The sequence below is a fragment of the Nematolebias whitei genome, chromosome 6 (assembly GCF_014905685.2).
Source record: "Nematolebias whitei isolate Nwh7 chromosome 6, NemWhi1, whole genome shotgun sequence".
Classification (NCBI taxonomy): Eukaryota; Metazoa; Chordata; class Actinopteri; order Cyprinodontiformes; family Rivulidae; genus Nematolebias; species Nematolebias whitei.
The window spans coordinates 21,136,957-21,150,429 of record NC_056503.1 but is presented as its reverse complement, the minus strand read 5'-3'; the positions used below and the strand labels follow the sequence as shown (position 1 = coordinate 21,150,429).

Sequence of the window (13,473 nt, the reverse complement as noted above, 5' to 3'; positions counted from 1 at the left end):
TATATATATATATAATATATATATATATATAATATATATATATAATGTTATACTGTAGGTTATGTTGTTGTATGTACAGTACAAATAATTATACACAAACACACGTGTATGTGTGCAACACAATTTTCGAAAGGAACCTTTTTACACCTACTAGAGATGCAGCCACACACTTAAATGGAAGTGGATACTGTGGAGTTGGTGCTCTCTTGTGGTTGTCCTGCACCTGCACTCCCTGTTGTCCCATCTCAGTAATTAGTCTTTCCCTGTTTCACATGTGTGTTCCTGTCCTGATGTTTGTGGTTTTGTCTCATTACTCTTGGTATATACAGTAAGTCTGTTCAAGCCTCCTGAGTTTCCAGTGATTTCTCTGTTTCCTGTTACCATGAGTTCATCTGCCACGTCAACTCTTTGTTTTTGTTTATTAAAAGTATTTCTTATTTTAACCTCTGTGTCTCCGAGTCCTCCCTGCACCATTGGGTTCAACCATTGCTCCCAGACCGCAACAGGTTCCTCAGCTTTGTTCTAAGTTGTCATGCTCATGACGTGCACAGATGGATGTATTTCCATTTCCTCCTCTGTCCTCCATGACTCGGGACAATAAACTTTACTTACTTACTACTTTACTTAGTAAACTGTGTAATTAGTCATGTGATGCAGTGGAGCAGGTTTGTCTGCTGGACCATGCTGTTAATATACAGTTATTTAGCGTTAACTGTTAGTCCGCACGTTTGCTTTTGAGTGTTTGTTTTTCTAACACAACAAACTGTAAATAGGCAGTATCATCAGTTGTTTATCACATCAGCATTAGTAAATGGCTCGAACTGATATATGAAGTACGCTGTTTTATGATTGGATGTTTTTTTTTTTTCATTGAATGTATGGAAATGACAATAATAAACGTCCATTCATATTTCATCCATCCACCCACTTCTTCCTTTTTTGGGTTGCAGGTCCATTCATATTTATTCAAGTAAAACTGCAACTTCTTTGTGCAAGAGGTTTTATGAAGTATGCATCTACTCATGACAAGAATCACATTTTGATGCGGTTTGAAACAGGACAAGAGTTGATCACATTCAACGCTGTAGATGAGTTACCTTTAGCTAAGAGAACGGCAGGTTCATCTGGATGCAGGAGGTGGAGGTAAATTGATCTTTTGCCCATCTCCACCCAGTTACTGTGGCTGTAGAAATCCTAATATAACAAATGTTGAAGCAAAATGTAATAATGTTTGTGCATAATGCCATGGTTTGATTGCATTTACATTCCAAACATTTATTTATGCCAAATAAAATCAATAAAGGCTGTAATGAAAAAATTTACAGATCATGCATGTGTTAAATGTTGTGCCCTTGAAACTTTAATCTCAACAATGTGACTCATTTATCAGATTTTAAATAATCCTGTTTGTATTTACCTGCAGGGAATGGAAAAGCTGACCCAACCTGTAGCGAGCACTCTTGTACTCTTTGACGTGCACCGAGAGCACAGTCTGAGTCCAGAGCTGCCGGAGCATTTTAATGGAGCCATCGACGCGCTCCGAATCAAAGTGGTAGACCGGGTCAAACCTGGTAGAACTCAAAAAGTCCATGTTGGCATTAGCGGTTACCACCTCCCTCACTGCTCTCCAAAAGCTGCGACCAAGTCTGATCTGGGAACAAATGAAATGTGGTTGTTCTCTCTTCAGATGATGGTGCATTGTGCTGCTACGTCTCTGGTGCTGCACAGGGAGCTCACCTTTTCCTCTGCAGGATGTTTCATGGTGCTCCTCAGAACCTCCAGAGTTACATTGAGGATGGTCTTCTCTGTGATGAACTGGTGTGTTTGGGAGTCCCAGGACAGAGTCACCACCTGAGACCAAAAGTTGGGAAGGAACCCCTTGCATGGTGAAGTCAGGATCAGAAGGCATATCGGACTGAACCAGAACAATGTGCTCTGCCTTCCTTCACCGGTTCTTCTTTTTGACAACATGATGCACCAGAGGGGAAGTCACATCCTAGGCATGAAAACATAAATGATACATTTCTAAACAGATGTAAGTTCTGTTGAGATGAACCAGTAAAGACAGTGTTTTTATCGTCAGAGCTGTTTTAGTAAATTTTATAACTGAACTTTTCTGTCATCTTAAAAAGTCGTTCCCATGCACTAAATCAGATGATTTGAATTAATCCACCCACCATTGTTCCCTAAAATATGTCCTAATTGGATCTTGCTGTTACAGTCATTTGTGCTTTCTGTCTTCACCCCCTCTTACTAACCCCCCACCCCCCATTCCTTTTCTCAGAGTGGTCTACCTTGTCTGTACACTGTTTGCTATTGTTCTTTGTCATGTTGAAAGGCACAATGTAGCGAGTTAGTTCTCACAGTCTCTGTTTTAACGAGGAAGACACTGAAACAAAGGCCTACAGGATCGACCTACCGCCTGCCTGCATGTAATGTTCAGCACCAAAATAACTGAAAGTGTAAGTACAGGATGGTATAAGGAAGAGGACTAGGGCCACGGTGGTAAAAATGTATTTATGTTTTAGAACTCTGATTTTAATCTCAAAATTGTGAGGTTTTTTTTTACCATGTCCCCCATGCTCTTGTATACACTGTTTCTCTTTTTTCTCTTTTCCCATAAGTGATTGAATCTTTTTTCACATTTGAACAAGTTGAACTTGTGAACAGTTGAAGACTTTGCACAGTTTCTCATCATGCTCAGCTCAGTTTGCTCATCTGCTCAGATCTAAAACGATCCTTTGATCACAGAGCGAAAAGTGTCAGCTGTGAAGGTGCAGTTGTGTTTTTTTAACCACAAACTTTAGTCGAAACTCACACCTCATATGCTCTTAACCCACTTTTTTTATTTAAGTCTCTCAAGTCAAATATAAAGCTAAAGCTCTTGATTAAAAACTTTCTTACCTTAGTTCTTGCTAGTCATTGCTTAGCGTTTTGTGGTTTCTTCTTTCTGTTCTCAACAGAAACAAAAAGTTCTGCAACACTACAAACGTGGGTATGGAGGTCGATAAAAACTTTCACCACAACCTGTCAAAAAAGATCCTCCTCTGAAGTGCAACAATGTTTTGGTATGCGCAGCAAAAAGACATGGAGTCCTCTCATGTGTTTGTCCTTGGACTCTTGTCTCGGCTGGCACCACGGTGGGGACAAGAAGAAAGACAGAAAAAAATGTGGAAGACACTTTGTTTCACTTGGATAAGACTCCGGTTAATGCAGTAAGTTCTTCAGGGTGCTTTTTTTTTTTTAACCATGAGGCAGAAGACCTCTGGTCATAGCCCCCACTACAACCCCCACATTAAATCATGGTGCATTGATTCACGACAATAGGGCCGCATATATTACCAGCCGGGGTGTTCAACTTCAACTAACCCCAACCCCCCCCCCATGCCCTCCATCCATCACTCTCAGTTTCCTTCACAAAACCAAAAAACAAATAAAAAAAACTGCACTGTCTAAACTTTAAACATTATGATCCCTTTTGCTCTGCCTCTTCACACAGACCTGCTGTGGCATTGCAAAACAGGTGGCATCACTTTAGGGACTGTTACACCAAGGACTTAAAAAATGCACTTTTATTCTATAGTTGGGGGGAAAAAAAAAAAACACTAAGACTGCATGAGATGCTCCATTATGCAGCTAAAATCACATGCAGCTTATTCTTGATGTCCTGCCACAGGAGAGTGGTTGTTTTTTTGTTTTCCTGGATGACAAAAACAAAAGATGCTTTAGTCACATGCTTGAAAGTGTGGATTAATACCTAATATCAAGCTAAACACTTTATTGTGAGTTTTAGTCTCTGTTTGCACGTGAAACATCAAAAAAGTAATAAATGTTATGATGTTGATTGTAAAAACTTTGCATGTTCACACAGTTATGATGTGAATGCAACTGTTGTTCAGACGAGACCTCATAAGACATTGAACCTGCAGTAGTTTCCATGTAACATGCATGCAGGCACTTGAATGTCAACTAGTAATTTCTAGTCTTTTTTTCTTTGCCTTGTTTATGTCAGAAAACCTGTGTAGACGAATGGTTGAAATGCAACAGTAGGCCTATAAAGGCAAAATGTTCAGTTTTAACTTAAAAATATGTAAAGTGCGCATTAGAAATCTGAAATGATTGTGTCTGTGTATGAATGGGTATTTGTTAGGCCGAGACTCGGACTGCCCCCTCTTTGATACAACTGGGGGTGCTTGGCATCGCGCCCCTATCGCGCGGCCCCCTGGTGGGATGTGCTCTTGCCTGCCGGTGCGCTTGGGGCCCTTGGTGTCGGGGGCTTGGCGCTTGGGCGTGTGTCGGCTCGGCCTGGTGTCTGCCTGGTGGGGCTCGGGTCCTCTGGCCCTGTCGGGCCTTGGCCTGGGTGGTGTGAGTCCTCGGTGCCCGGGCCTCGGTGCCCGGACCTGGACCTACATCGGTGCGGCGGGTTCCGACGGAGGCCTATGAGTTTGTCGCTGTTGGCCCCGGGGGGTCACTGTATGTGGTCGCTGGTGGGGATCTTCCGGTTCTCCCCTGTGGTCCGTTCTGGGGGGTGGGTGAGTGGTTCGTCCTGTGTGGGTGGCCCTGGGGGCTCCGCGGTCGGGGTCCCTCCTGGGGTCTTGGGCTCTGGTCCCCCCTTTTTCGTCTGCCTCTGGTCTTGGGGGTCGGGTCTCTGCTGCTTCACAGTTACTAATAAATGTTCTATTAGAGAAGCCTTATACACTTATGCATGCTCACAACCACACACAAATAGAAGCAGGGATGCTTATGTAGGCTTTATATGTAGATATATAGATATGTATGTGAGTGTATATTCATGTGTATGTATGTATGTATGTATATAGGCGTAGGTATGGGTATATATATTTATGGAAACTTACTGCAAAGCCATGAATATTTTAAGTTCTTTATACATATGTATTTTGTTGCTGTGTTTTGTCATGTTCTTTGCAGGTGAACAGACAGTGGCCGGGTGTTTTGCCGTGTGCTCTCTTTGTGTATATTTCTTATATTTTGGAGTCTTACTTTGTCTTTTCTTTCTTTCTATCCTATTAAAAAAAAAAAAAAAAAAAACTACACTAGATAGTCACTAGAATAAATATTTCATAATAATGGTGTGGAGAGGATGGCTGTAAGGGGAGAAGGGAGGCCATCAGAAAAGAAAAAAAAAAAAAAAGAAATCTGAAATCCTCCTTTATTTAAAATTGTTTGTTTGATGTAAGTGGCTTCCTTCACCTACCCTTTCAAATCATCTGTCTTCTCTGTTCAACATATGAACATTTTGGCCCTCAGCAGTGTCCCTTATCCTTGTAAATATTGGATGGACTGCTGAGTCTGGTCCTGAAGAGCTGGTTCTCCTGTGTTGAACCATGCAACTGTGATTACAGTAATGATGTCATAAAACTCACAAACAGGCTATTTAAAGAGGTATTTCCCTTAATTAATAACCACGTCTTGGATCTGTTTAATTTGTCTCTAATGAGTTTTGTACCAAAGCATTTTACAATTTCTGTAATTAAACCTTTACTTAAGAAACATAACCTTGACTGAGGAATCCTAGCCAGTTACAGACCTACAGTATATCTAACTTTCATCTAAAAAAATTCTAGAGAAAATAGTTGCTGGTCAGTTGCATGATTATCTGCAAAGAAATAATAATTTTGAAGAGTTTCAGTCAGGGTTCAGGGCTTAACACAGCACTGAATCTGCACTGGTGAAAATTACTAATGATATTCTCATGACCTCTGACAATGGACTTGTGTCTATACTGGTCCTGTTAGACCTCAGTGCTGCATTTGATACAGTTGATCACAGTATTTTACTACAGAGGCTTGAATATGATATTGGGATTACAGAAACAGCTCTAAAATGGTTTAAATCATATCTATCTGATAGATTCCAATTTGTAAATGTAAATAATAAATCTTCTTCATACACCAACATTAGTCATGGAGTTCCTCAGGGCTCAGTGCTTGGGCCAATACTCTTTATTTTATATATGCTTCCATTAGGTAAAATTATTAAACAGCATGGGATAAATTGTCATTGTTAAGATGATGACACACAATTATATTTGTCCATTAAACCCAATTAATCCAATCAGCTACTTAGACTACAAGTATGTCTTAAAGACATAAAAACATGGATGACCCTTAATTTTCTCCTTTTGAGCACAGACAAGACTGAGGTTTTGTTTTTTGGACATGAGCACCTTAGGAATTCATTTTTCAGTCTTTCTCCCTCCTTAGATGGCATTAATCTGTCCTCCAGCTCTAATGTTAAAAAATCTTGGTATTATTTTTGATCAGAACATGTCTTTTATCCCCCACATTAAAAACGTTACTAGAACTACCTTCTTCCACCTCCGTAATATCACTAAAATTAGAAACATCTTGTCTAAAAATGATGCAGAAAAATTGGTCCATGCATTTCATTTATCCTTTATTTATACAGGTAGTCTCACTGAGCTACAAGAACTCATTTTCAAGAGAGACCTGTTTAGGGAGCAGATGGGGGTTAAGGGCCTTGCTCATGGGCCGAGAGTGGAGCGAATAAGGGTGGGGGCTGATGGGGGTGCTTCACCTATCCCGCCCACATTTTTGATGTTGTCGGTACCGGGGCTTGAACCGGCGATCTTCCAATCACAGGCTCACCTTCTCTAACCTCTGCGCCACCACTCCCATTTGTCACGTCTAGACTGGACTATTGCAATGGTTTATTATCTGGGTGTCCAAATACTTTAAAATGTCTTCAGTTGATACAAAATGCTGCTGCCAGAGTCTTAACTGGAGTTAGTAGGAGAGATCATATCTCTCCAGTTTTAGCTTCTCTCTATTGGCTCCCTGTCAAGTCCATAATAGATTTCAAAATCTTACTTCTAACCTACAAAGCTCTCAACAACCTAGCTCCATCTTATATTACAGAGTCAGAGAGTCAGAGATTCTTTATTGTCATTCGCACCTCATGTGGTACATGTGGTGGAGCGAAATTATGTACACAGGGTCCCAGTTACATCCAACAATAAAATGTATAAGAAAAACAGTAATAACATCTAAGATATGAACTAAGAAAAACATGAACTAAATATACACTAAGCACTCATAACATAAAACATTGAACATCAGCACAAACATGAACATGAGTCTGTGTGAGCAGATGTGCACGCATGAACACATCAACATTGAAACAGAACATCAGCAACATGAAACAGATCAGCAGCAACATGATGTGATTTTCACAGTGATTATTCTGGTTAGAGATTCATGAGTCTAACAGCCTCAGGGTAGAAGCTGTTCCTCAGTCTAGTGGTTCTACACTTAATGCTCCTTAACCTCCTTCCTGAGGGGAGTGGGGCAAAAAGTGTGTGTGCTAGGTGAGTGAGGTCCTTCATGATGCAGGTGGCCCTCTTCCTGCATCTAGAGGTGTACATGTCTGTGATGGTGGGGAGACTGACTCCAACAGTCTTCTGTGCAGCCTTCACCACTCTCTGCAAAGCTTTTCTTTCTGCAGCTGTGCAGCCTCCATGCCACATGTTGATGCTGGAGCACAGGATGCTCTCCACTGCACACCTGTAGAAGGAGGTGAGGACTGAGCTTCCCTGACCAGCTCATCTCAGCCGTCTGAGTTACTGATCTTATTGTTCCATATTTTCCTAACAGAGCACTTCGATCTCAGGCTGCAGGTTTACTTGTGGTTCCTAGAGTTTCCAAAAGCAAAATGGGAGGAAAATCTTTCAGTTATCAGGCTTCTGTCTTGGGGAACTAACTTCCATTTTCTGTCCATGGGACTGACACATTGTCCATTTTTAAGACTGGACTTTCCTGCTGGAGGACAAACTGACAACACTTTTTCACTGTGCTATTGTAAATGGTAAATGGACTGTACTTATATAGCGCCTTTCTATCTTATTGAGATACTCAAAGCGCTTTACACTACAATCTGTGTCCTCATTTACCCATTCATACAACACTCTACTAGATCTCTACAAAGCTAATTGGACAAATCATTCTAAAGAGACTAATCAGTGATTTATCACATTCATACACTGATGGGACACACATCGGAGGCAATGAGGGGTTCCGTGTCTTGCCCAGGGACACTTCGGCATGTGGGGGTTCAAACCCCCAACTCTTGCATTGGAGGACGACTGCTCTAACCACTCAGCCACAGCCGCCCTTTTTGTCATTACTTACTCTGCTCAACCTGTTTTTGTAATTATTTTTTCTATCCTTAACGTGTTTTGTCTTTTAGGTTCACCTGGACCTACAAGTGGACCTACCATTCTGTGTTCGTTTGTCTCTCTTTCCTGTCCTCTCAAACCAGCCGATCAAAGCAGATGGCCGTTTGTTCTGAGCCTGATTCTGCTGGAGGTATCTTCCTTTGAAAACGGAGGTTTTCCTTTCCACTGTTGCCATTGTGCTTGCGCAGGATGGGCGACTGCAATGAAGCCAAGATTCAACTTGTCTGCTGGATTCCTTAGATAAACTTTACTAATTGGCTTTTTTTTATGTATGTGAATGTTCCTGATGCATGCTCAATAATCCAGGTAGAAAAATCTAAAAAAGTTAATTAGCACACTGATGGCTGTTTACTGTTCACAGAGGGCTGAGTGATACTAGCAATAACAGCATTGTAAGAGGGGGACAGTTGAACCCGGAGGCCTCCACCCCTGTTTAATGATGGACGATTTCTTTTCACAAAGATGGCCTCCTTTACTCCTCTCTCAAACCATCGTTCCTCTCTGTCCAGGATGTGAACATCTTCATCCCTGAAAGAGTGACTGCTGGCCTGGAGATGAGTGTAGACCACAGAGTCATGGCCTGATAATGTTGATCTTCTATGCTGGGCCATCCTTTTGGCCAGTGGCTGTTTAGTTTCCCCGATGTAAGACTGATCACAGCCCTCCTGACTCTGAACAGCATACACAATATTACTCTGTTTGTGCCGGGGGACTGGATGTTTGGGATGAACCAGTCTTTGCCATTATGTATTTTGGGGTTTAAAAGCCACTGAGACATTATGTTTAGAAAATAAACGTCTCAGTTTCTCTGATACTCCCTCAACATACGGAATGACCACTGGTCTGGGTTCGTCTGAAAGACAAAACATATCTACATTTTTTTTGCTTTGTTTTGTTTTTTGTTTTTTTGAATGTCCAGAGGACCAGATTGAATTTTTTTAGATATGTGAATGTTCCTATGAAGTGCCCTGAGATAACTGTGTTGTGAATTGGTGCTATATAAATAAACTGAATTGAACTGAATTCTGTGTGTGAGAGTTTTGATGGTGAAGTGGATCTGTTTTATTCCCTCCCTAAGTAGCTTGTTTTGAACCTTCAGATGTTCTGCTCTCTGTCCTTTGATGGTAGAGTTGAGTCTAGTCTTGTGTGGTTGGGGGTAAGTCTTTGTTGTCTGCATTTCAAACTGAAGTGATGATGGTTCTTGTAGTCTGAAAGTTGCCATGACATCTTCTCATATGTCTGCATTAGTCCTAGGGTGTCCTCCTCAAACTGCACGGCACTGGCGTAGATTTTCAGTCATCCGATATATGGCAGATCCATAATTTAAATTAATAATAATAAACTGAACAACTGAACTACTACTCATTTACTCATCTACACGTTTTACTCCCGAACTGGGGAATGTTCTCAATTCAAAACAAAACAGTCTCTCCAAACATGTATAGATCCGCACAGAAGAGCTGTCAACCTACACCACAAAAATAAGGAACACTGTTAAGGCTCATAATGAACATATCTTGGCTGGAAACAGATGGTTTGAGAGACGAGGGAGGAGAACTATTTACGTCAAACAAGTAAAAATAACCTTAAACAAAGGTAAAGTTTCTAAAGCTAACAGCGCGTTAGGCCTTATACTCGGTCATTTTTCCTTCAATTCACTCCCTCTTGCAGGTTACCAAAGCATCTCTTTTTTAGGCCAAATACCCCAATGACTCTACAGTGGGGTGGGGGTGGGGTGTGAGATTATCTGCATGGGAATATTAGCTGCATAGACTCGAGCTTCTCACGCAGTTTAAAACTTGTAACTCTTGTCATTATCTGTATGTTTTGGATACTTTTTAATTGTCTTTGTGTTTAAGATCATGTTTAGTTTCCCTTGCTAGTCTTTAACATTTTGTTTTCATGATCTTGTGACTGTAGAGTCTAAACTTCATGTGTTCAGCTTTTCCCACCAATATTCATCTGCCCTCAGTTAGCTTTCAGCTTCACTGTGGTTTTATAGTCAGCCTGTCACACTCACCTGTTCTCAGTCACCAATCAACTCGGTTTTGTTTTTCATTTTTAATAAATAGTTTTGGAGCTCCTTGTGTTGAGTTTGCATTTGGGGTCCAATCCTTCTGCAAAGCTCACAACTCCATACTCTTCAGTTTTGAATGAAAAAGCTCCCTGAATGGGAAGTACTGTATTTTGTAGTCTTCAACTACAAAACAGAAGTCCACTTGTTTTTTCTTAGATTCTGCCATATCCTGGATGACAGAGAATCTACACTAGCATCAAATACTGTTAATCCAAAATCAGCTTCTTCATAAAAAGCAAAAAGAAAAGATTATATTTTATTACTGGGTTTAAAGTAGGTCTAATCATTTCATTACAAACCAGTGTCAGAGAATTTTGGTCAGATATGGAGCTATGGATGTATTAATTATTTCCCTTAAAACAAACAACCAAATTGTCTCCCAAAACAATCTCTTATCCTGGAGAGATGCCCGTGGACTGTATCGGTGAAGGTCAGGACTGACATGTGAGACTACACCTGGCTTCGAGGACACCCACTAAAACCACTGTCAAGCTGATAGGGATATAAAAAGCAAGCAGACAACGCAGTACGTTGGAGATTCTCGTGACCGGGCTTCATGTGTATTCATTCAATGTAAAATTGTGTTACCTGTTCCGATATCTGACATGGCAAGTAAAATTGTGCCAGAGATAAATCTTCACCTGCAGTATTTGAGTCTGGTTCATTTGAGTAAACATCAGTAAGTGTTTTTTTCCCAACACAAAGAACAACCACAGGGAGGGGTTTGCTGGGGAAATGGGGTAGGGTTCTACTAAACCTCATACAGTTTTCTGCCATAAAAGTTTCCTTAGCTGTGGTAAAGTAAACATCTTCTTGACACCTTTTATCTGCCTTTGCAGCCAATCCAGTTCAACCACAAACAGGTTTTAGTTTCACATGAACCACATACTGCAAACAAAAAAATCTCAGCACACTTCCACACACTCTCACATTTGGTGATATGTCTTGTGTTACTGAAATTCTTGTTGTAGACTTCTGACCACTGTCATAACTGTGGTAAGGGGCGTTTACCTTTGGGACAAATTGAGTTTGCCGATTGGTCATTTGCTGACATGTCTTCTGGAATGATTGACAGGTCGCAAAAAAAATAAAAAAAACAAGACCTGGCAGCCCCAGCTGCAGCGATGTTCTGTGTTTATGTGTTGTTAATAAAAAGTTCTAAAAATATTTAAAAAACAAAACAGGGAGTGCTGGCCCTACAGCCCTCACCAGGCCACCAGGAAGTCTTCAGACCCTCCCGCAGCCACGCTGGACCTGATTTTAATTCACTAGTGACAAATTCTTTAATTTCTCACAATTTCAGTCATGGCATCAATGGACGAGGAGGAAGAGATCGCTTGCCTCTTGGAAAACAAACAAAAAAAGACCATTAAACCAGATCCGGGATGAAGAAGGGGAATTTAATATATTGGTGTCGCATACAAAACAGTCCTTCGCTGGGCAGTTTATTGTGCAACACCAAGTATGTGTACACGGTCGTAAAAATGGAGCTTTGCACGGACATGCCCTGCGTCCGGTTCACTACGCGTGGACCTCTGCGGACTGAAGTATGCCTGAGTATCCTGGAGCCTGTAATGCACCAGTAGGCCCTGAGGGTGAACGATTCTGTAGGCCTACCACAACTTTCATACTGTATACCAGGGCTATTCAACTGGTGGCCAGCAGGCCACTTCCAGCTCGCAGGCCATAGACATACAGTGTATATACTTTGTACACTAGATGCCCCGTTGAGCGAGCTAGTCCACCGCATCGGCCAGTTTAAATGTGGCGGAACTGCTGGTCATTTAATGCAAAGAAATGGACAGAACTTCATAAAGCACTGTTATAAAAAAGTGTTTTAGGTTGATACCTGTCATTCACACACACTAGTGTATACGGAAAACAAACAGGTACCAAAGACAACATTTTTATTTATTTTTTTCCACTTGTCTTGTCCGGCATTGTGACACTTAGAATTATTGTCTGAGTGTCAAAGTGATGCCCAACAGATTTACTTTCACAAGCAGAGCATTATGGCTGGCCTTAATGCTCCACTTGATATATAAATTAAATTTTATTAGAATATGCTTTGGGTTTGTTTCAGATGTAATGGACACGGGGACGGAAAACAAAGAAGATAACAAAGCAGAAAAGTGAGAGAAGAGTTAAAATGTAAAGAAGGAGATAGGAATAAAGGAGAGAGAGAGGGATAAAGAGAACACAAATCAACATCATGGAAGTCTGCCTCTAGACCTGCGGAAAGAGAAAAAAAACCTCAGACAAAACCAAGAAACCACAACAACAAACAACTTATATAATGATACTTATAACATCATTAGAAAGTATTTTATACAGTACATGGTAATACAATATATATTTGAGGCCACCACAACCCGAGTGTGTATTTGATAAACACCTGAATCTAAACACCTGTGTGAGCATGCTTATCACTATAAGGTTTCTCCATAAAAATGTCCAATAGTGGATGTGGGGACCCATAAACCTGTCCCCACAGGACACAAAGGTAACACAGGGAAGACCGGAACCACAGACACACAGCGGCCCCCAAGCCCGGAACTCCGGTAGTCCCCCAACAGGGACACCTGCACCCCCCCAGAGAGAGAAGCAAAGGGAAGCCCTGGGTGATCCCCAGCAACCACAATGCAGAAACCCCCAGGAGGCCGTAGCGATGAGTCAACAGGCCCCGCCGGCAACCCGCCCCTCCAGAGTGGATCCGGCCATGGACACCAAGCCCCGAGGTCATACCACTCCCCAACAGAGGCCCGACAGAGCCAGGGCACCCAGGCCCCCGCAGGCAGCCACCAGGGCGGGCCCGCACACACCCCACCACCCAGCACCAGCTGCTGAGAGCCGCCAATGCACCGGAGGCAGGGGGGCCCACCACCGGAGGGGAGCACGACCCACCAAATGGGGGGCCAAAACTGATCCAAGAGAGGGGGGCCACCCAAAACCCAACCTGAGACAAACAGGCACATAGAGACAGCCCGACAGAGCCTCTGTTGGACCGTCCATGCGCCCCACTTGCCCAACAGTGACCGCAAGCCAGCCCCAGGCCAGGGGCCAGAGCAGCAGGGAGCAGCAGCCGAGGAAGGCCGATCCAGCGCACAAATGCATCCCTAAAGTCCCACACCACAGGCCCGGAGAAGCCCCGGCATGCCACCCATGCACCACCCCCCCCCCC

The 13,473-nt window shown here is 42.2% G+C and overlaps 1 protein-coding gene across 1 annotated transcript in view; it reads right to left on the bottom strand.

The window, feature by feature from the left end:
- vwa7 (von Willebrand factor A domain containing 7) overlaps positions 1-1,971 on the bottom strand; it is a 27,830-nt gene extending 25,859 nt beyond the window's left edge. Inside the window, exons 1-3 of the mRNA XM_037677756.1 lie at positions 1,727-1,971; positions 1,418-1,646; positions 1,098-1,194 (exon numbers count right to left, since the gene is read on the bottom strand). Coding sequence (XP_037533684.1) covers positions 1,098-1,194; positions 1,418-1,646; positions 1,727-1,971 — 571 coding nt within the window. The remainder of the gene's footprint in view (positions 1-1,097; positions 1,195-1,417; positions 1,647-1,726) is intronic.
- Between the last annotated feature and the right edge of the window lie 11,502 nt (positions 1,972-13,473).